General features: G+C 41.8%; 1 protein-coding gene across 10 annotated transcripts in view; it reads left to right on the plus strand.

Moving 5' to 3' along the window:
- Positions 1-24,058, plus strand: part of OSBPL3 (oxysterol binding protein like 3) — a 141,737-nt gene that overhangs the window by 94,138 nt on the left and 23,541 nt on the right. For 7 of the 10 annotated variants that reach the window (XM_061585754.1, XM_061585756.1, XM_061585752.1 and 4 more), the window contains 3 exons: positions 3,134-3,290; positions 5,901-6,031; positions 20,006-20,113. The exons of 1 other annotated variant lie outside the window; for it this stretch is intronic. In XM_061585754.1, coding sequence (XP_061441738.1) covers positions 3,134-3,290; positions 5,901-6,031; positions 20,006-20,113 — 396 coding nt within the window. The remainder of the gene's footprint in view (positions 1-3,133; positions 3,291-5,900; positions 6,032-20,005; positions 20,114-24,058) is intronic. 2 more of the 10 variants (XM_061585758.1, XM_061585759.1) reach the window with 2 other exon arrangements.

The raw sequence follows: 24,058 nt of genomic DNA on the forward strand, positions 1-24,058 counted from the left end.
CCTGGCCTTATAGCTATTCATAGCCTTAAACTTCACATTGCAGTTGCATCCATGCGACTGCAAAATTCATGGATGATTTTTTTTGCATATTTGCAAGGAACACAAGAGACATATTTCCCTCTGTTTGTAGCAGAAGGGGCTGCAGCTGCACACTCTGCACAACACCAAAGCCCTTTCCCTCTCAGCTGTTCTCTGCTGAATAGCTGATGGCTGGCAGGGGACCCAGAGACCAAATTGGCTGCGGGCCACCTCTGGCCCATGGGCTGAAGTTCCTCACACCAGCTCTGGGATGACTTCCAGAGGATGCAAAGACGGGGGGGGGGGTCCAGTCCAACTGTGTTTGCTGTTCATGGTCATGTGTTTGCTCTGTCATAAGGCTTCATGTAGCAATGGTATCTGAAATTGTAGTACACATGGATGTGTGTGCTCTCCAGCTCCTCCCTTTAATAAGAGTAAAAAAATGGAGGTGACTGGCACTATTTGCAAGATACAATGAGGGAGGCTTGTATATGTGGCTGCCTCTTGGATGAGTGCAGATATACCAGCAAACCCAGAATAGAGCTCCTTTGTTGAATGACTTCCTGCCATCTCACCCCAGACTCCCTCTCAAGCCTCCGGAACCTCTATGAGGCCATTGATATAATAGGCAGTCTGGCTGAAGGTGAGGCATAGGACACCAGATTCCCATCTACAGACCAGATGATCTGCACATCTCAGGAGCACGTTGTCCGTAGACCTTTCTTGAAGGAGTTATTTCAGGGGGACTCTGCACATGCTCAGATGTACTCAGCCCTGGAATGTATGAAAAAGGTGCCAGAATAGGTGTAAATAAAAGTTGGCAAAACTTGCAGTTGCTCTGCAGTCGAGACAGCCACTGAATTGATTGCATTTGCTCTGGGAAGGAAGGGCTTCCATGTGATCCACCATTGTGCTCTATAAAGTTTCTGAGAGAGACCAGTCCCTCATTGTTTGGGTGACTGGCATAATTCTTGTATAGCATACTTGTTTAAATACATGTCGGTCAATTGACTAGTCAAATAACAAAGTTTTGTGGTTTTGTTGTTTTTGACCAGTCAAATTCCATCCCCTAATCAACTCTCCAATGTGCTTTTTGCTATGGCTGTGCTCCAGCCTAGCAATCCCAATCCTTACCTTTGCTTTCCCCATCCCTCCCATCCCCTGGATTCAGCAAAACATATAATGAGGAGCTGGAGCACAACCTTACAGGTGAGTGACTGATCACTGCCTCCCCAAATCAAATGGGGGTTTCTGAAAGAGGCCAGGAAGCTTGAATGAAACTAGGAAAAAGGCCAGTTGAACTGAGTGAGAGGGAAATTGCATAGATCAACAGAGGAAAGAGGACCAGAAAAGAGAGTTTAGTGGTGTAATCACATTTTAAACATGAGTTAATTGACACTAATGATGATATTGGCATGGCTTCAAACCAACTTCCTTTTTTTTTCATATACAAGCAATTTCATTGCAAATACAATAGTACTTTTACTTACTTATTTCATGTTGGTCTTTATACTAACAGTATGTTAGAGACAGTACAAAACACAGACATGATTGCATTAGGCCCAAGAACATAGTTTGGCTTTAGTTGTGAGCTGATGTGGCCAGCTGCTTGTGAAGTGGAAAAGTGGGATGTAAATGTCATTAAATAAATAAATCAATAAAGGGAGGGAGAGAAGAGATTGAGGGCTGGCTAAAGTTGTGAGGATAGGTAGGGGGAAGAGTCAGGTTTGGTACAGTTGTGATGTAAGATCAAAGGTTTTGCATGAGATCAAAGGTTTTTCCCTCACACTTGAGGCTCATGTAGCCTCGGTGGCCCGGAATGCGTTCTACCAACTTCGGTTGGTAGCCCAGCTACGTCCCTATCTGAGTAAGGAGGACCTCTCATCAGTGGTACATGCTATGGTAACCTCGCGTCTGGACTACTGCAATGCGCTTTACGTAGGGCTACCTTTGAAGACGATTCGGAAGCTACAGCTAGTGCAAAATGCGGCGGCCAGACTGCTAACAAGAACTAAGCGGTCTGAGCATATAACACCTGTGCTAGCCCGTTTGCACTGGCTTCCAATATGCTTCCGGGCCAGATTCAAAGTGTTGGTACTTACCTATAAAGCCTTATACGGCGCGGGATCACGATATCTGTCGGAACGCCTCTCCCGATATGAACCAGCCCGTACACTACGGTCTACTACGAAGGCCCTCCTCCGGGTTCCGACTCATAGGGAAGCCCGGAGAGTGGTGACAAGATCTAGGGCCTTCTCAGTGGTGGCCCCCGAACTATGGAATGGTCTCCCCGAGGAGGTGCGCCTGGCGCCGACACTATCATCTTTTCGGCGCCAGGTTAAAACCTTTCTCTTCTCTGAGGCATTTTAATTCCTGTTAATTGTAAATTATTATATTTTGATTTTAGACTGTACAGTTTTGTGTACAGTTTTGTGTTATTTTTATTGTATTTTTAATGTTCACCGCCCAGAGAGCTGTTGCTAGTCGGGCGGTATATAAGCTTAATTAAATAAATAAATAAATAAATAAAATGTGGGTACTGAGGGAGGAGAAAATGGCATCATTCATAGGAGGAGGAGGGTGTTTGAGGCATAAGGAAACTAATGTGAGGAGAAAGCAAAAGAGGATTGTTAGCAAATGGACTTGGGCAGTATAGAGTGAGTGAGCACAGGAGACATAATTGAGGACAGCAAGTAGGAGAGTTTTCAGTGGAAGGTCTAGAAATTTGAAGTTGTTCTAGAGAAGGATCCTGGAACAGAGAGGGTTCAAGATAGAGGTGATACGTTACTTTCTTGGAAAGAGACTATCTCGGCATCAACTCATGTGGGAAGAGAAACTGCAGGAAGAAAAGGCAATGGCCTGAGAGATTAACAGTACCATCTGGCACCATTCAAAGTGCTTTAGAAAAACGTCAAGACCCTTAACTAATGTTTTGGGAAAGCTACACGACAAATCTCCAGTCTAAAGTGCATGTGTGTCGTTCTTCTGATTTGCAAATGATAATGGTCTGTTTCAGATTCATATCTTTTCCTCCTTTGCTGAAACCTGAATGTAAGTTGCTGGCAACCTGGAACCTTTTCTATTAATATCCACAGCCACTGTGTGTTCTTTGTAGGTACCAACTGTTCTTTCTGCTCCACTGAGATTACATGCTTCCAATCCTAATTTATCATCGTTAGATTTTGGTGAAGAGAAAATTTACTCTAATGGTTCTGAAACAACATCAGAATTTTCTAAAATGCAAGAGGACTTGTGTCACATAGCTCACAAAGGTAAATGGGGCTTTGTTCACTGTGAACAGAAATAAAAGATAATGGAAGTTATTAGTGAGGTTTGTGAAAAGTTAAGTAAAATAGTGATGTACAGTTAGTGTTGTAAGAATTCAGTTGTTTTTTAATGTCTCTTTCACACAATCTCCCATTTGATAATTCTTCCATGTGGATCAAAGAGTGAAATTATTATTTGAGCACTGGACCTTTTTCAAACAGCTTGAACCAGACTAATTATTATTGTTTCTTACTGTTATGGCCTTATCTGAATTTATGCATAAAATGCAAATAAATTAGCCACCTAGAAAAGAACATTCAGATCAATTTTACCAATACTTCTCTTTCACTGTAATTCTCTGTAGCTAGCTTTCATTTTTAATAACGCAGCCTATTATTTTTTGTGGCAATCTTATCCACCAGTTTTGGACTGTTGGTCTGAATGCAAGTCTTAGGAATCTGTTAATGTGAAAAGCAGTTTTTAAAACCTTTATCTAAAAATGCAGCTGTATATTGCATCTGGTTTATTTGTACACATATTCAATGCAGCTTGCAGAATTTCAGAGTTGGCATTTGTGATATAAGGGGGTTGCTATGGTAGTAACCTATTTTTAGTGGACGTAGAAGAGAGAAAATTCATTTGAAGGAGCTATGAGGCCAACTCAAACTGCCAGCAGTTAGCCTTTTTGCAAAATAAATAAACCTTATCCTTTGTTACCTTGACTGATAAATTGTTTACCAATATATATTCATTTTTCAAGTCTTTTATAAACAGGAAATATTTTAAAAACATTTCATTGAACGTAGAACATATTCAGTTACTTTTTTCACCGCAGATGACATTTTTTGTAGGTAAACCAGGGACTTTTTAAAGCTTCTTTAAATCAGCATGTTGCTTAATATGATTGACCCTTTCATTTGGCACAGGCTTTACTCAGGATTTGGTAGTGGCACTGCATTTGTGCTCCTTGTATCTCATCAATAGAATGAGCAACATGCATCTAGAGAAGCCATGTTTCTCAGTTCCTCCCCACACACACACACACTCACAGGTCACTTAGTATACATTTGTAGTCTGTCCCTCTTATGAAGGATTCAGATTATTATATTTATATAAAGACTGAAGCTATTGCATGTTAGCCCAGTGCTCTGCATTACATAATGACTTTGAACAGTGTCCTTGGTTGCAAAAAAACGCGCCTGAATGATGAGATTTTCATTAAGTAATGGGTTGTCAGGTCATCCAGGGCCACCATTAGCTGGTTTTACTTATTTCCTGGTATCTTGCAGTAATAACATGTCAAGTTAATTTTACTTAAGTACATGACATGAAAATAACTAGCCTAATCTTTAGCTTTCTTTCTCTTACTTGCTTTTGATTTATATTTTGTTGTTTAGAAAATGAATGCACCAAACATCAGTGCTTTTAAACTAATGTCAGGTTGGGTGCCTACTGTCACAGGTTGCAGAGAGGCAGGCAGCACAATGCAGTGGATAGCTCTGGACCTAGGCTCAAATTTCCATCGACAATGAGGCTCACTGTATGACCCTGAGCAACTCGCATCCTCTCAGTTTGACCTATCCAATAGAGGATAAAATGGGATAACCCCACATATATTACCCTAACCCAAGATACAAAAGTTATTACATCAGTAAGGATGCCCTGTAAATAAGCCCACAAAAGTTATTAATTTGCAGTGTTTTTACTACCCTGCTAAGAGGCTAGGAGCGATGGTTCCTGCTGTTGTAGGAAGCAGTATGCCTCTGTTTACCAGTTGCTAGGACCTTTGGTCTGATCTAACAAAGCTGTTCTTACGTTCTTCCTTTGTTTATTATTGCCCTTGTGGATTTCTTGCTGTAGTTTTTAGAACTGTGCTTTTGTTGTTGTTTTTTAATTGTGTACACCCCCTCGAGTATTACTTCTGACATAGAAAAGGGGGAGATATAAATGCCAAAATAAATGAAGCAACAAGATAATTAAATAGTAGGCTGCATTTCCATGCCGGCTGTAAAGGAAGGGAAACCACCTCTTCCATAGTCAGCATAGAAATACATCCTATTCGCCTTTCACCAGCTGGGCAGGCAGAGAAAGGATGGATTGCTATATCTGTCTTGTGTCATATTGTAGCATTTCCAGCCTTACCATGGTGGGAAAGAGGCTTCCCTTCCTCCACAGACAACATGGAAACCAAACAGTTTGTTTGTGATCCCTCCACTGCCAGCCCTCTCACTCACCTGCATGAAATTCTTACAGCTGAATAATTAAATTACAGGTGAATAATTAAATAGAAGACTTATCTGGTCATGAGCAAATAATCATAAAAATTGCCCACAGTTGCATTACTTTAGCCTGGTCAAGTTTGCTTAGTGTCTGTGTGTTTATTATAAGAATTTCTATTCCCCCTTTTTCATTCAAACCTAACAAAGCATTTTATATAATTGTGTTTGCACAAACACAAAACCGTCATCGTCACCATTAACAACAATAATGATTACACTCTTGCTTTTTTCCATGCTGTTTCTCTCTAACTGCACTGCACAATTGTTCTACACACATTTTGCGCTTCTGATTTTATCATTTCTGTAACTTAGACTGTTTCTAAACTACTTTTACAGTGTACTTTACCTTGAAGTCAGCTTTTAGTACGATATCAACAGAGAGAGAGAAGCTGAAGCAGATATTTGAACATGATTCAGCCTCATCTCCATCTGCTCAAATAGTTGGGCTGAAGAACGCCTTATCATCTGTAAGTGACCCACGTTGATTGCCTTGATGTTCAGAGGCATGTGTTATCAATCACTGGATATCTCTTGTTACTTTGATCTTTGCCTGTGTTTACAGCTCAGTGAAATAAGACCAAAATAATGCCATTGAGTGTATGAGAATCCAGAGGGACTTCGTGTCCTGAACCTTTTGATGTGTGTATATCCATTTGTTTCAGTAGTGAGTTGTAAATTGTTATAATGCTAGGTTGCATATGGAGGAACCCAGTGGTGGCTGGTGGCTCCATGTCAGTGGAGCTGTGGAGTCTGCTCCAGGTTTTAGTCTAAACTTTCAGGGAGCTGTCCAAGCTGAAAGCACTGACATGGAGCCACCAGCCACCACTGGAGCAACCCTTGGAGAAAACAGGATGTTTGTCTGTGTGCTGAACTTAGATATATGTTGCACCCCCTACACCAACCTTCCCCAATCTGACACCCTTCAGATGTTTTGGACTGCAACTCACATCTGCCCCAGCCAGCATGGCCAATAGTCAGGGATGACGCGAATTGCAGTCCAAAATATCTGGTTGGGAAAGGCTACCCTACATGTTGTGTGAGCAGGTTTTACCTCTATAGTAATGTTGTTTCCAAGTGCAGTCATTTCCTTTCCTGAATGGATAGCCATTCAGTTATATGGGGAAAAGTAAAGTGCTATATTTGAAAACACCAAAAAGGGGTTTTTGAGGGATGAGCCTAATTATGCCCAAAGTATGTTTCCAACACATTTAACTGTGTCTCAGATTTCAGTCCATTTGCTTTGTCTTATAAAATGTAGCGGGAAACATTGAGAAAGGAGCAAGCCTATATCTGCAGTTTATGTTCTGTTTCTTGGTTGAGATCTCTGTGGGTTATTTCTTGGCCATGCTAGGGATGTGATATAACTCAAAATGGCTTTATAATATATGCATATTATAATATACACATGGATCAATTAAACCAGTTGTGTCAGTCATTGATTTTTCAGAGTTGGGCTGTGTTCACACCATACATTTAAAGCATATTTGTTACGGGTGCTGGGAATTGTAGTCCTGTGAGGGGTAATCTACAGTTCCTAAGTTTCTTTGGGAGAAGTCATGTGCTTTAAATGTATAGTGTATATGCAGACATTAGTTTCCTTGCCTGATAGATGCAGTTCAGCAATAGAACCAATTGTCTAGAAAGGTAGTGGGTGCTCCCTTACTCTTCCACATTTCAAATAGAAGGTGCACAGCCACGTGTTGGGGTCCTGGATTTCCTGCATGGAGCACTAGAGGCCCCCTACAACTCTATGATTCTAGGCAAGACATATTTATTTATTTATTTTATTTATTAAATTTATATACCGCCCGACTAGCAATAGCTCTCTGGGCGGTGAACATAAAATAGCATAAAAATACAATGAATAACAAAATAATACTAAAATACAATCAACAATCCAATACAATAAACATTTTTAAAATTAAATCAGTGTAACTTAAAATGCTTCAGAGAATAGGAAGGTTTTGACCTGGCGCCGGAAGGAGAGCAGAGTCGGCGCCAGGCGTACTTCCTCAGGGAGACTGTTCCATAGTTCGGGGTCCACCACTGAGAAGGCCCTAGATCTTGTCATCACCCTCTGGGCCTCCCTGTGAGTTGGAACCCGGAGGAGGGCCTTCGTAGCAGAACGTAGTGCACGGGCCGGTTCATATCGGAAGAGGCGTTCCGCAAGGTATCGTGGTCCCGCACCGTATAAGGCTTTATAGGTTAATACCAACACTTTGAATCTAGCCCGGAAACATATTGGCAACCAGTGCAAGCTGGCCAGAACAGGTGTTATATGCTCGGACTGCTTGGTCCTTGTCAGCAATCTGGCCGCCGCATTTTGCACTAGTTGTAGCTTCCGAACTGTCTTCAAAGGTAGCCCTACGTAAAGCGCATTACAGTAATCCAAACGTGAGGTTACCAGAGCATGTACCACTGATGTAAGGTCCTCTTTACTCAAATAGGGACGTAGCTGGGCTACCAACCGAAGTTGGTAAAACGCATTCCTAACCACCGAGGCTACTTGAGCCTCAAGTGAGAGGGAAGAGTCTAAAAAGACTCCCAGACTACGAACCTGGTCCTTTAGGGGGAGTGTAACCCCGTCCAGGACAGGGTATATATCCACCATCCGATCAGAGAACCCGTCCACCAACAGCATCTCAGTCTTGTCTGGATTGAGCTTCAGTTTGTTAACTCTCATCCAGTCCATTGTCGCGGCCAGGCAACGGTTCAGCAAATTGACAGCCTCACCTGAAGAAGATGAAAAGGAGAAGTAGAGCTGCGTGTCATCAGCATACTGATGACAACGCACTCCAAAACTCCTGATGACCTCTCCCAACGGCTTCATGTAGATATTAAAAAGCAGGGGGGACAAAACTGACCCCTGCGGGACCCCATACTGGAGAGCCCGCGGTGTCGAGCAATGTTCCCCAAGCACTACCTTCTGGAGACGACCCGCCAAGTAGGAGCGGAACCACTGCCAAGCAGTACCTCCAACTCCCAACTCCGCGAGCCTCTCCAGAAGGATACCATGGTCGATGGTATCAAAAGCCGCTGAGAGATCAAGGAGAATCAACAGAGTTACACTCCCTCTGTCTCTTTCCCGACATAGGTCATCGTACAGGGCGACCAAGGTATTTATGTGGGTATTTTATAGTTATCTATAAAATTATACAATACCTATAAATTGTTTTTAGAAATTGTGAGGAATTATTCAGCAGCAAAGAAATTGCAAAGCTGTCCCTGACAGTAGGGCCCCGCTTCTCAGTGCCCCGCTTTTTGGCATTCTGCTAATATGGCGCCAGCGGGGCTATCAGCTGGAGGGGGGGCTGGAGCTCCCCGCACTCCAGCTGACCACGCCGGAGGAGGGGAAGATCAGCTGTAGCGTGCTATAGTGGATCTTCTTATCTTATGGTGCAATCAGACTCCCGCTTGAGCTGATCGCGCCCGAGGAGGGGAAGATCTGATCTTCTCCTCCTCTGGTCCGATCAGCGGGTTAGGTTCCAGACCCCTGCGCTACAGCTGATCCACTTTTCGGCAGTTTTCGCTTTCCGGTGGGGGTCTGGAACCTAACCTGCCGTATGAGTGGGGCCCTACTGTATTTATCAAAGTGCATGTAGTTAATTTTTAAAAGACTGCTTTACCTTTATCATGAAGGATTTTTTTAAAAAATAGCCACTGGACAATCTCGCATGCGCCTTGACCGCAAAGCTATGAGTTGGGCAGAATGCACTTCACACTTCCTTTTTTCTTAATGATAACAAAATCAGCTGAGGTTTTGCTGACCAATGCTTGTGCTGCTAAATGAGCTGGAATTTAACCAGAGTACTAACTCTACTTTGATGTCATTTTAGCATTAACCTGCTTGCCTTGCTCTGTTCTCTGGCAAACTGATGAGGGCACTAAGAAGTTGGCTTACGGTGCAGGTTCTAATTTGGCGCCAGCCTGAGTTCAGAGCAGTATAAGATTGGCTTTAGAACACCTGCTGCTAAGGCTGTCTGTGAAGAGACTCATCAGACTGAGGGCAGTTAGCTTTGACAGGGAAAAGAACTGCATCTGCTGCTCTCAGGTTAGAACATATGGTGCACACTTGTGATTAGAAGGCAAAAATGAATCAGGGACTGGTTAACTTGACAGACTTGCATAATCAGCTGGAGAAGATACAGAGTGACAGCAACTGCTCATTTGATAGTTTCTTTCTGAACACTGTTTCAATGTTACAAGCATTTTGCTTTTTCCTGACTTCTGAGGCATAGGTCTCCGCATAAAGCAGGATGAGCTGGTAGAATCCCTTAGAATGGGCTGCGGTACTTCAGATTGCAAGGGTTGGTCCCTTTTTGAATGCTCCCCTCAAGTACATCATTCATGGAAATTAAAAAAACAAGCACATCAAGAAAAGGGATTCTGGGCCAGTCCTTGGTGCTGTGCTAGTTTTCTACTTGCTTGGAAATAGTTGGACATAGAACATCATTTGGAAAAAAACAAAACACCACCCCCTAAAGTCTGAACTCTTATCCTTTCCGGACTCTTATTTTTTTTCCTCATTCTGCTGCATTTGTAGACCAGGCCTATGTCTACAACCATTGCTTCCAAGTTAGCCACTGCTTTTGCACACATAGATGAGGAAGTAGCATTAAATGGCAGTAATACACTATTCTCTTTCTAGAAAGCAAGCAGCTCTAGAATGTGTAAAATCATTATGTATGAGAAGACTAATATTCTTAATCCTACAAAACCAAATTATAAAATCATTTTAAAACTTAATGTTAACTCCTATGGCAAGGCAGTCATGTCCTAATGCTGTGTCTCATTCATCTGACTTAAAATATTCTACATCCTGCAGCTCTTGATTGCTGTACACTCTTGTTCTTTAAACAATACCCTGACTTTCGATAACGGCTTTAAGAATGTGTTCAGGGTTTCTCCTAGAAATAAGTACTTGGGCTCAGTGCTAAACTATTCAGCCATAGTTTATGGAACTATGTTGGAAGCACTGCCTTTCAGCTGCCCTTTTCTCTTTTAAATTCTGTCTAATCTTGGCAAGCTGACATTTGTACATCATCCAGCAAGATGCAGAGAGGTTGCGAGTGGTGGCTGGTTGCTCTCAGGCGTAGGAGTGCTGTAAGTCCTGCACAAACATCCTGAGATACTTCCACCACATCTTTTCTCTGTTCCATCTTCCTACATGTGCTGCACTGCAGCTCCAATCATAGGCAGGACTTCTGTCAACCATGATAGCTAAATCAAACTTCCATGCTCAGGGGCAGTATATCTGCAAAGGCAAACAGTGAGGGCCGAACTAGATGGAGTCAAATGACTTGCCCAAGACCACAAGCCCAGTAAAAGGCACAGGTGGAGTTTGAACCCCAAGCAGTTACCACTCCTTTGACCCACCATTTACTACAGTCTGCCATGCTCTGAAGTGCTCCTTTCTCCCACCCCAGACTCCACAAGAAAAATAAATTCAGGCAGCCTCATGAAGCAATACTGCAAGAACCTTTTCTTCCTGCAACATGTAATTTAACGTATGGGATTCACAGCCACAGGGCATTGCAATGTAGCGGTACCTGTACACGTTCATTAATATTTACATACCGTGTGTGTGTGGCTGTTTTTCTGAATTTATCAGCACTTGGTGTTTGATGAACAATGTACCTTCTGTAAGAAGTTTGGTCAAGGAGATTTTGGGGGGCTTTTTCTCTGTCTTCACATACTAGAAAGGACAACGAGCAGCTTCCTTTTTTCTTTTCTCATCTCAAAAGAGTGTTCTGTTCTTCATTTTCTTACTTTTCCAAAGAAAAAAAAAATCTGCAGCAAAGTTCACCCCTAGCTACAATCCTCTGCATACTTACTGCCAAGTAAGTCCCATATAACAGTTCAATGGGACTTAAATAGGAAGACAGGAAGTTGCCTAATACCAAGTCAGACCATTGGTCCGACTAGCTCAGTATTGTCTACAGTGACTAGCAGCTGCTCTCCAGGATTTCAGTCAAGGTTCTCTCTCAGCCCTACCTGGAAATGCTGGGGATTGAACTTGGGACCTTCTGAATATAGGGCAGAGGCTCTACCACTGAGCTGTGGCCCTTCCTCGAAACATACAGTAAGTGAACATGCATGGGGGTCCATTCCCTCCCAAAATTGCTTACTACTTTCTTGTATCACTGCTTTCTTATGCATTGCTTTGTGAGTGCATTGCCTTAAAAGCAGCTTATATGTACCTTGAAATACATAAACAAGCCCTTTATAAACTGATCTCTCCTTGAGATGGCTTTCCAATAGGAAAGTGTCCTTACTGAGAAGCAGGAGCAGTTGGTGGGGGTGGCACAGGGAGGAAGGCATTGCTTACCAGCCTTCCAAACATGGTGGCTAGTCGCTGAAAGGGAGAGGGCCGAGGCTTGGGGAGCTCAGTACTTTCAGGCACAGTGGCAGGAGTGTCAGATTGGCTCTGCCACCGCCCGCGCACCACAATGAACTCCCCGCCTCTCATTCCTCCCTCTCAGGAACTGGCAGCGGTGCTCAGTGTTTGGAGGGGGCGGGTGAGCAGTGCCACCCACCTGTGCCACCCTGCCAGCTACGAGAAGGCTCAAATAATTTTTAAAGATCAAGTTCTGTATAAAATAAAAGCAGCCCCTGCCAGTACACACACAGAATAGCTGCACACTTTTTGTAGCAATCCCAGTATGCACCTGTGCACCAGTGTTCTCTGCACCAAACAAATAAATCATACCAGGCACCTCAGCACCCCTGTACATCTGCCTGGCAACTCCAGTTGGTCTTGAATTAGGAGATACATGTATACAGATGCTCCAAGATGCATGTATGTTGCCTTTGCTTTATGCTATAAACTCAGTTTCTGTGTACCGTATATTCCGGCGTATAAGACGACTTTTTAACCCTGGAAAATCTTCTCCAAAGTCGGGGGTCGTCTTATACGCCGGGTGTTGTCTTATTAGGGTTGCCATATTGCCCGGATAGCCGGGTTTTACCCGGATTCTAAGCATGCCACCCGGCGCCCGGCTAGCCCCTTAGGTGGCCCGGATTCTCAGCTTTCATTTAAAAAAAAAATTAAGTTTCTAGGTGGTGCGGTTCTCGAGATATATATAAAAACGTCAGGCACCCCCCCCCCGGTTAAATCTTTTTTTAAACTACTGTATAGCACTTCGTAGCTTTAACCCCGCCCGTTCAGGATTTCAGCCAATCAGTGAAGTGTTTGTTTGGTGGCAGTGTCTGCAATTGCGAGGCCAGAAAATGGTGGTTTCCCCTCCTGTTTATCTGAAAATCTCATAAATCGGGTAGGTATATACATTTCAGTTTTTCCCCCTGTTGTGTGTAGGAGTCAGATCCTGGGCAGTGTTTTGAAAACCTTCCCAATAGTTGCTTTTGGGGGTAAAAACAGTGCTAATCCCATATGTCCAGAGTAAATCCTATTGAATTCAGTAGGAATTACTTTTGAGTAGACATGATTATGAATGTGCTGAAAATCAGTGGGACTTTGGAGTGAATGTAAAAAAGAATTGTGTTTGTGTTCTCTTTCTGCCGCCCCCCCCCAGTCCTATTTTAAAGCAAGTAGGCAGGGCTTACTTAGGTATTGCAGTTTTTATTCTGTAGGAAACTAATACTGATTTTTAAAAAACTAATACTGATTTTTCTGCAATGACCAATTGGTTTGACAATACTTTGAAGAGGACCAGATATTTATTTTCTTTCTGAGCCCAGGACTGGGTCTTTCATGATGCCTGGTGTGTGTGGGGGGGGGGGAGCAGGAGAGTAGTCGATAAGACAGACATCCTGGCATTGATAATCGAATTAGCAAGGTATGTGTGGGGTTGTTGTACACTTCCAGGCTCAGTTTCATTTTGAGTATGGAGGTGGAACCTGTGTAGATGTGGTTATTAAAGGGAGAAGAAATTTTGAGTTAAGCAAAGCTCTGCTTTTATAAAACCTAAGAAACATACAGTACTTTGAATGTCTGAGTGCCTGCACCAGTGGAATACTGGAGGAACTTGTAAAACTTGCTGCAACAGTATTTAGAACTGAGCATGTGGTGTGAAAGACTCCTTTTCCTAACATTTTGGCTTGTTTTTCTCTGATTGTGTATTTTTATTGTTTTTACTATATTTGTAAGCTGTGCTGAGCTCTGTTTTTAACAACAAAAGGGCAGGATATAAATTCTCTTAATCAATCAATAAATACTCCATAGTGTTGGAAACTAGAGTCTAGGCATTTAATGTTGCTTTTAAAAAAAAGATTTCTCACATCTTTCCCCAGTTTTTGGTGGTAATTCCTAGGCACAAAAACAAAACAACTGGACAATCCAAATATTAATATTTATAAGTTTATAAGTGACAGTTTTCCTGCTAAGTACCTGCATGTCATAAGCAGGGGTAGTCTTATACGGCGAGTATATCCCAAACTCTATATTTTAACTGGAAAAGTTGGGGGTCGTCTTATACGCCCAGTCGTCTTATACGCCAGAATATACGGTACAAATGAAGCAGGCCTAGGGAACCTATAGCCCTCCAGATGTTGTTGGACTCCAGTTCCCATCAGCCCCAGTGAGCCTGGCTAAAGGCTAGGTATTTTGGGAGTTGTAGTTGGGCTCCTTCTGTGAGGAAGGGCGGGATATGAATTTAACAAATAAATAAATAATAGTCCAACAATATCGGGAGGATCATTGATTCTCCATCCTTGAACTAAAGCGTAGAGCGGCCAGCTTGAGCATCCTTGATCTTTTACACAGAGATTAAGAAATGGTGAAAAATAGACTGTATTGGGAATGTTCATCTCCATAAGAAGGGGTTTTTCACCAAATAACTGGAACCCTTATGTTTCTGCTGCCCCCCTCATTTATTTGAAAGTCTGTCTGTTTGTGGGGTTGAACTCTGAGAAGAGGAAAGGTAAATACTGTATTTCCCTTTCCCAGGCTTTGTATAATCAGAGTCACTGTGGTAACTAGCAGCAAAGCCAGTGGGTTTCAGGGACTGGTAAGGCATGGACCTTGGCAGATGCCTCTTGATGCACACTGTCCCTATGTGCACACTCTCCCTGCTCCTCTCCCCTGTAATTCTTGACTTTCTCCTTGGTTCATAGTAACTATAGCACAAATGATGGTTTACCTCCATATTGATTTGGGAATCTGAAACATGTCTTAGCATTGTGTGTCATGCTGCATAGCCATTTTATAAATGGGTGTGTGCATATGCGTGTGGCATTTCTGCATTCATGTGAAGTACAGTAGTGCCGATCGCAAAAAAGGCCTCTTTGCAGAATTTCCCTTGAATGTTCTCCACCACTTTTATTGCAGCCTCCATTTGCCTCCCCTTCCAAATGCCCTGGAATGATGCTAGGTCTGTGGCATTGTGCAAATTGTGGCCAGGTTGCCAACAAACTTGCTGCTGTTGCCACTTGCAGCAATGGCAAAAACAAACACAAAACATGGGTGGGGGGAAGGAGGCCGAGCTATTGCCATTGCTAACCTAAAAGGCTGTTGGAAAATTTGTACAGAAATTTTGGTGAATTTCTCTGCTCACAAAAAGGGTGAAGAATTTTGAGAGGCTGTTTGAACATAGCTCTAAAACACTCATAGTGTTGCAGGGGATTTCCCAGATTGCTGCTGAATTGCAGCTCAATATTTGGTCATGTAAATCGATAGACAGTACTTTGTATGACAAATGTCACTGCCAAGAATTGGCCTGAGACATCTGGATGCATTCCTGGAAGAAACATTGACTATTGCTAAACATCTCCAGGAAATCCTAGAGGAGAAGTATTGGCAAAGAAAGTGTAAACATAAATGGCCCGGCCCAATTCTCCTGGGAATGAATTAGAGGATGCAATTCAAATGCAGTTATTGAAAGTGGCCCTCTGGCTGTATTCCCAGCAACACAGGAAAGATGTGATGCCTGCCTGTTGAGAAATTGTTGCTTGAATTACTAAATTAACAACTGACTGATTTAGAAGACCACAGAAGGGCCATGATTTTGCTAAAATTGGCAGGAGTTCAGTGAGTGGGGTTTGGGTTTCATGATGGGCCCCCTTATAATGCTAGCGCTCTGGGAAACCGTAAGGTACACTTCAAACTCTTTCTCCCGAAAGATCTATCACATTCAGTAAACGGAACTGACTGCAGCCTCTTTCCTGCCAGCCTGTTTCAACAAGAGATACGTAAACATATTTTGCTTTGTTTTCTGGTATTGATTTAAGAATATGGTATCTTTATTTTCAAATGTTGAAGGAGGGCTTCAGCATTGCCTCCACATTCATAACTCCCTGCTTTGATTTCACACTGGTGTCACCAAGGGTTATTAAAAGCCTGAACCACAGAATATCATGGCGTTTTCATCTACTGCTTGTTAATAGTATTATGGAGTTAAGTGAAACTATATTCTGTTTATTTAAAAGTGCCAAAGGATGGAACGCAGGTTAGGCAAGAGAAATAGTGCATACAACATATATTCATTATCTTCAGACAAGGATGGGGTGGAGGTGGAGAGACCAAGAGGCAAAGGTGGACACTACCTCTGAAAACATTAGAGTAGGGATGGGGAACTTCTGCAGCCCTTAAAGGCTTCCCCTCCAGCTACCAAGAACCTCTTCTCCTAGCTGCAGAGGAAGAGGGAAAGCAGCAAATTGCAGTTTCTTAAGGGTCTGATGCAGACTGGAACACTGGTGTGGGTAGAGGAAGCATACCCGTTACCCTCTACTTTCATCCTAATCCAGATCCGGGGTCCCACACCTGCCAAACTGCATTCCCAAAAAATAATCCATTAAAGCATAGGGATCCCAGGGGCTCAGTACCTTTTTGGCAATGCAAATAGAAGGCCTGGGGCTCATTTTAGATCAGTGCCTGCTATGTGCATCGGCGGAAAAACCTCCAATTGGAGAGTGAGTGAGTGAGTGAGTGAGTAAGAATTTTGTGTAGATGTACATATATATAAGAGAATGGATAGATAAATGAGGTGTGCTTGTGTGTGAGTGTGGATAGATGATACGGATGGGGTGAGTGTGAGAGAAGTGTGGTTTCCCCACTTTTGGCTCCATCCCTGCCCACCATCAGGATGCAGCCACCAACTCGTTACCCTGAGGAAAAAAGCTTGGGGGAAGGGATTCTCCAGCTCGCCTTAGAGAAACTCATACTTGGAATATAGATGATCTGGCAGATGCATGTTTCTTTTATGTGCTGACTGTAGAACTACACACAAAATCTGATCTGTGTCTCATCCCATCTAGCTTGCCAGTGCAGGCCTCTTAGGAAATTGTATTAATCACTGTTTGTCAACCCAAACCTGTTAAGATCCAGCCCAGCTTCCTGAGCCATTGCATGATCAGTGAAATCTCTTCAGAAAACAAAGGAAGTGGCAGGCAGACCAGTGTATAAAATAGATACAGGATGCAGCAATATCTATCAATACAAACCTAAAATAGGATGTGGAAGACTGCTAAGAGGCGCCACTCTTCTCTCTTGTGGATGATCTTCAAAAACTGGAGCATCAGGTGAAGGACACTGATGATAAACAGAAAAATGATGCCCCCACCTATTCTGTCAACCTGCTTCCCACATCTTTCCCACTGAAGGACAGGGTGGATTCTGAGCTAAGATTAATCTGTAGCTGGATATAGATCAGTTCATATTTTGTTGTTGTTATGTGCCTTCAAGTTGATCCTGAATTATGGCAACCCTATGAATCAGCGATCTCCAATAGCATCTGTCATGAACCACCCTGTTCAGATCTTGTAAGTTCAGGTCTGTGGCTTCCTTTATGGAATCAATTCATCTCTTGTTTGGCCTTCCTCTTTTTCTACTCCCTTCTGTTTTTCCCAGCATTATGGTCTTTTCTAGTGAATCAGGTCTTCTCATGATGTGTCCAAAGTACGATAACCTCAGTTTCATCATTTTAGCTTCTAGTGATAGTTCTGGTTTAATTTGTTCTAACACCCAATTATTCATCTTTTTTGCAGTCCATGGTGTGCACAAAGTTCTCCTCCAACACCACGTTTCGAATGAGTTGATTTTTCTCTGATCTGCTTTTTTCACTGTCTGACTTTCACATACATACATAGAGATCAGGAATACCATGGCCTGAACAATCCTGACTTTAGTGTTCAGTGATACATCTTTGCATTTGAGGACCTTTTCTAGTTCTCTCATAGCTGCCCTCCCCAGTCCTAGCCTTCTTCTCATTTCTTGACTATTGTCTCTATTTTGGGTAATGACTGTGCTGAGGTATTGATAATCCTTGACAAGTTCAGTGTCCTCGTTGGCAACTTTAAAGTTACATAAATCTTCTGTTGTCATTACTTTAGTCTTGACGTTCAGCTGTAGTCCTGCTTTTGTGCTTTCCTCCACATTAATGGGCCATTTAAGGCTGCCAGACTTCCTACAACAACCAGCTGAGAACCTAGGGGATTTTAAAGCTCCATCCAACTTGCCAGAACATAGGTTGGTTAATAGCATGGCTTGCAACCACATCAAGTCTTTCAGATTTAATCCTAGATTCAATAGGGGTGTGTGTGCTGTCCTGGGCTCCTTTAGAAGGAAGGGCAGTATACAAATCCAATGAATAATAAAAATAATTTGCACCAGGACTCTCCCTAGCCAAGATCCTGATGGCATGATCATGTTGCAGTCTCAGGGGGGAAAGGTCATATTGGTGCCAATGGGAGTTTTTCCCTTTGCTGATTGCAGCAGTGGAGTCAATTTTCAGTTGGGGTTTTGGCTTGGGAGGGAAGGATCAAACCTTACCTCCCCATTCACTGGAGTACCAGGGAAAATCTGGAGGTGCAAGGGCTGTACTTAGGTTCTAGGCTTATTTTTAAAAAACAACACCCTGATAACATAGTTAGCATCTTAGCCTAAAGAGAATTGGTGCCCTTTTATCTAGTTCTGTATAAACATTTAAGATTTCTGGGAGTTGCCACACTAGAAATTACTCCAAAGATCTGAGCAGATTTCTGAATTAACTAGTTTTTGTCTCACCTAATATTATCAATAAAGAAAGGGTAGACATATCCAGGCAAATATATGAATATTTTCAAATTGCCTGATACCAAGATACTTCCATCTTAACTCTGAAGATCTTATGACATTTATAATTCGGGAAACAAAATGCTATCTATAGAATTTATGACATTTGTAAGTGCATTTCAGAGTCTTTGACATCTGCCTCATCTATTCAGAAATGTGCTTCTGCTGTTTTCATTTTTTTATGCATATTGTACCATGCCATGTTTAAGTACATATATAGCAATCTCTTTTTGGACATTTCCCGTCCTGCATTGTATACATTAGCTTTTCTGAAATCCCTAACAGCAGCAACAATAATCTCTTAGTTTCAGTGAAAGAAGTGACTTGCTCGTTTTAAACAGCTAAGGAAGATAATTAACAAATGTAAATTCCCAGTTGATTCCTCATACTTGCTCTAAAAATCATATTCTGTTTGAGGAAAGCAAGTGTTTCTCCCACTTGCTGAAGAGTCCTGTTTGATCTTGCCCTGGTTACTCATAACTCAATTTAATGTTGATTCATAATTACCATCTGAGTGTGCTTTTCCTGTCTTTCACTTTTGTTGCAATGAAATTGGCTACATGCCATTCTGGTATAATAACACTCCTATGGAAGCAGAGCCTTATGCTTTCAACCTGTTACCTTTCTCAATCTCTTGTCTAGTCTAGCTTGAATATTGAGAGGAGAAAGGTCACCTTGTGGTGATATTTTGACCTAGGGATGATAATACCCATCACAATTTTCTAATGCAAAGCAAGATAAATGTTTACTCATAGATGCTTAGTTATTTTGGGGGTGGCAAAGAGTAATGGAGCAGCCTGTGCAGAAGACGATTAGCAAATGTAAATTCCGAAGTGGTTAGTCATACTTGCATTAAAAGTCATATTCCATTTTCAGGAAACCAAGGGTCTGTATGGAATGTGAGAAAATGGGTGCAGCAATGGTTGAGTAAGATATTGGTTGTGGAAAGGTACAGAGAGCTATAACCCACAAAATAGCATCTTTGTACTAGCCATCTACTGAAGGGCCTTGTTTAAAGTTATTTGCTAGTTCACCTACTTTTGTGCATTCCAAAGGTGGACTCCAGTGACAGGTGGGGTCACAGTAACCACTTTAAAGCTTACAGCATGGAGCCTGTAACCATGTAGGAAGGTCATCATTTTGGCAGTGGGAACCACACCTTTCATTTAGAAAGTACTATAAAGATGCTACACAGTAATCTTTTAAGGAACTGCAATGCAGCCCCCCATCATCTAAATCCACCCCTTCCTTTAGAAGAAAGGAGGAGCTGTTTGAATTACTTTTTTATGCAAAAAGACCCATAAAAGAAACAGGTTATTATTCAAATATCTTTAGAGTTCTAGACTGTGTTTTGCACCAAAAAGGCAACCATATAAGATTAGTTGAGACACCTTAATAGCCCAAATGTACTTTTTTTTTGTCTTAAACACTTCAGGCCATAGCACAAAACACAGATCTTAAAGACCGGTTACGCAGAATACATGCCGAATCTATGCTTCTTGATTCAGCAGCTAATGCAAAATCCAACCCTGATTTGGCAAAGGTGGGTACAGATTTCCTGGTTTTCTGCAAAGCTGCTTGTCGTATCTCTCCCTGACCCCACAACCCAGCCAATGCCCTGTTTCTTTTTCCACCCCATTCAGCTACTGTTTTCCCTTGTGCTTATGACTCATCTGATGTGACATGAATTATTATGCATACTTCCCATAGAACAGTTTTTATTTCCAAGCATGTTTTCATTGCTTTTTTGCTGACAGCATCATTGTTGCCATTCTGTTTCTTATAGTTTTGTTAGCAAAAGCCATCCTTTCATTTTGTTTGGTGTTGCCAAACATTTTTGTATCCTGAGTGCTTTACTTGCTCTCTAACTAGTAGTCTGCAGTTCCTTCTATTACAGCCTGTGCACACATACAAAACAAAAACAAATAACGTCATGAGACACAAATTGTGCTCTCTTCTGTAAACAGTCGTTCAAACTAGAATCTTTCAAGACAGTTCATCAGCCTGAAAAATATGTTTCACAAAAGTTACTGACATAAGCACTATAATACTCCAATGCACCACCACCATGCTGGGTTCTTGATATTTGGAACAATAAGATGTAATCGCAAAACATTGCTTGAGTCAGTACCCAAGTTTATCTCTTTGCTTGAATGTGTTTCTGTCACTAGCAACTGAGATTTCCATGAAGTTGAATGGAGATATAATTAAAAATCATAGTAGGCAGATGATGGAAATTATAATGAAGAAAGCAGAGGTGTGTTACTTATAGTAGACTTTCTAAATTTTAACTAGCACAAGCATTCATTCTGAGCACATATAATTATTTTTGAGAAGTTAGATGGAAATGGGCTGGCTGATTTAACACTGATTAACATTTTGAGTAAACAGGTGGTGCTGGTGAACCCCCAGCGATTAAATTCTGGGACGTGCTGCGCTATGACCTGGAAGGCAGGAAAGATAGAAAGTTAATGGCCTGGTTTGCACGTAGTGCTAGACCATTGTTTAGAGTGTTTATGTGTTTATGTTGTTATTAATGAAAATGTTAACAACGCTGATACATAAAGACCACAATCACAAGAGACAGTCAGGTGTGAGAACAGTCAAGGGGTCTGATAGTCTTTTTTTAAATTTGGTATTGTATGCGATTTTAAAAAAGTAAGTCACTTTGAGACAATGTTTTTGTAGTAAGCAACAAACATAATAGAATAAAAAATAAGAGGGTTAGACAAATTCATCGAGGATAAGGCTACTAGCCATGATGGCTATGTTCTACCTCCATTGTTGGAAGTTGTGTGTTTCTGAATACCAGGTGCTGGGAATTGCAGGCAGGGAGATAAGTCTGTTGTGCTTAGATTCTGCTTGCATGCTTCCCATAGCGTCTGGTTGGCTGCTATGAGAATAGGTTGCTGAACTAAATGGATCTTTGGGCTGATCCAGCAGGGCTCTTTTTATGTTCAAGTTTTTCTGGCTCTGTAGCTTCTGAGGTTAGGCCTGTGCCTTACGTATTCACATGAACAATTCCACAAATAATGTCCATATATAAATCTTCCCTTTGCTGCCTGTGGTATGCCCTTCGAGTTTGTCCAAATCAGGCAGCCAGGCAGCCCAATGTGTGATAAGGGATGGGTGTGACTTTCCTTCCAGTGTAGTAGTCCCAATCTTTTTGCAATCATTAGTGGCCTCAGAATCTACCAGCATTGCCTCTCTGTTAGTTTAACCATTGTTTAGTGTTTTGAGGATGAGTTGCAGTGAGCCTTGAACTCATGCACCCACCCACCCATCCTCTTTCAGCATGGCTGTGAGAAAGGCTTCTGCTTCCACTATAGATGAACCACAGTTTAATGTTGCATCCAAAATTGTGTCTCATCTTTACAGTGGTACTAATATTCATAATGGTGGGCTCAGCAAAGGGCCCCAGGTCATGAGTGCAGTATCTGGGCAAGTTCTTAGGAAGAGAAGCTGTTCTTTAGGAACTGAGGTCAAAATGAGACTTAAGGGGAGGAAGTGGGGGCTCTCTAGTATATAGGTTAGAATTAAAAGATGTTACAAACAAGGGCTGATCTTTTGAGCCCATTTTTGTTAAGATGCATGTCTAGAAAAAAAATTGAAGAGACAATGGTCAATTACATTCAGAGAAGTCAATAAACTTTTGGCCACTCTCGGTCTAGATGTATTTCATTCTGCAACTGAACATATATGGCATTATATATTAGAACCTATAATGTGATGTTCCAAGCCCAGGCTTTTCAAAATTAGTTTTGAGGATGAATTGATTTTTTTTGTGTTTGGAGAGATGCAATTGATCTGTTTTTTACTGAACCTTGTTAGTTATCCTTTACAACCATATCTTTCTGATTACCAGAAATTAGTTGTGTTCCTTGAGTTGGAGGAATGGCCACCATGTTCCCTGGCTCAGTGTCCAGACTTTAGCCTACAATCAGTTTTGAAGAATTGAGCCATATCAGGCAGTGGTTTAACATGTGCACCACTACTGAACTCTGACCAAAGCAGAGAGCTGAAGGAAGTAAGCCTCATTGGCTAAGGAAGCTTCGCTAGAATGGGTCAATTGATACTCCCTGACTTCTATAGATACTTCTACATCAGGGCTGCTGACTAATCTGAGTTATAAAGTGACAAACCTTTACTGTTAGCAGGCTTCCCTTCTTCCCTCTTTGCTTTTGCTTTCTTCACCATTGACTGCACAGAAGCAAAGTCTGACATGCAGAGTGCTTTAAAGAATCCCTGTGCTGGAGCATTAAATTCAACTTATTCTGCATCATTTTTTAAAATTCTGATCCTATACCAGTCTTGCCCAATTGGTGTCCTCCAAATATTTTGTACTATAACTGCCATTATCCCTGGCCATTGGACTGCTGGCTAGGGCTTGGTGGGAGGTGTAGTACAAAACATCTGGAAGCCACCAGGTTGAGGAAGGCTGCCCCTATACCATTGGTGTGAACTTACTTTGCTTACACCTCCAGACCTCTCTTTTAGTGGTTGTAAAGCTGGGGTGGGAGCCTGTGGGCCTCCAGATCCACCTCCCATCAGTGCTACCCAACATGGCCAATGGTAAAGGATGCAGGGAGTTGTAGTTCAGCAACATCTGGGAGAGCCACAGGCTCCCTAGCTGTGCAATAAAGCACATAGCGGTTCACTATATATGGTGTTCTTTATTGCACTGGTAATCTTTTTGCGTTGGATCACTGGATATAAATGGCAGTCATGAATAGGACATGGAACCTTTTAAAACAATGGAATGGAGGTTTAATATTAGGTTCTGTTTGTTTGTTTTAACTGGGTTATACTTAACCTATATTGCTAACATACTGATACCATCCCCAGAAACCTTGGCTTACAAACAGTGGAGAAAAGATGGAAGAGGAGAGGGAAGAGCATGAACAATGTTTTAATCAGGCCCTGTACATGGCTGTAACTGCTGTATTGCATTACACCAAATCTGTTGATTTATTTTCCTCATCAAAAAAACCCTATGTAGCTTTACAAAGTGTAAAAATCCAAGTTTTTACCAATCCTGATTGATTACAACACCTCTTTTACTGTGATGAATGGTTTGATCCATCATTGTACACTTACTGATGTTCAGCTTTTGCAAAATCTAATACTTCTAGTCAATGGCTTGGAAACTAATGGAAATGTGTCAGTCTGGCAATCAAAATGACGTAGCTAAGGGTCATGAGGATAAGTGTTTCTAGTGCAGTTTACTTTAATGAATTATTTTAATATGTTTAGTGCCAAACTGTGACACAATGAAGAGTTTGTGACAGTTAAATGACCAAATTATCAGAACAAAACAGCAAAGCTCTCAAGTGGAAAATACTCCTGTAAATGCCTTCTTAATAGAAAAACCATTCTAAATAAGCTTGTGGATAATCTAGGGATGACAATTTAAATTAGCCAAGCGTGCTGTTTACTCCTTAATCAAAATATAGGAAATATATTATATTTGATTTACTCTCCAACAAAT

The sequence above is a fragment of the Rhineura floridana genome, chromosome 10 (genome assembly GCF_030035675.1).
Source record: "Rhineura floridana isolate rRhiFlo1 chromosome 10, rRhiFlo1.hap2, whole genome shotgun sequence".
Lineage (NCBI taxonomy): Eukaryota > Metazoa > Chordata > Lepidosauria > Squamata > Rhineuridae > Rhineura > Rhineura floridana.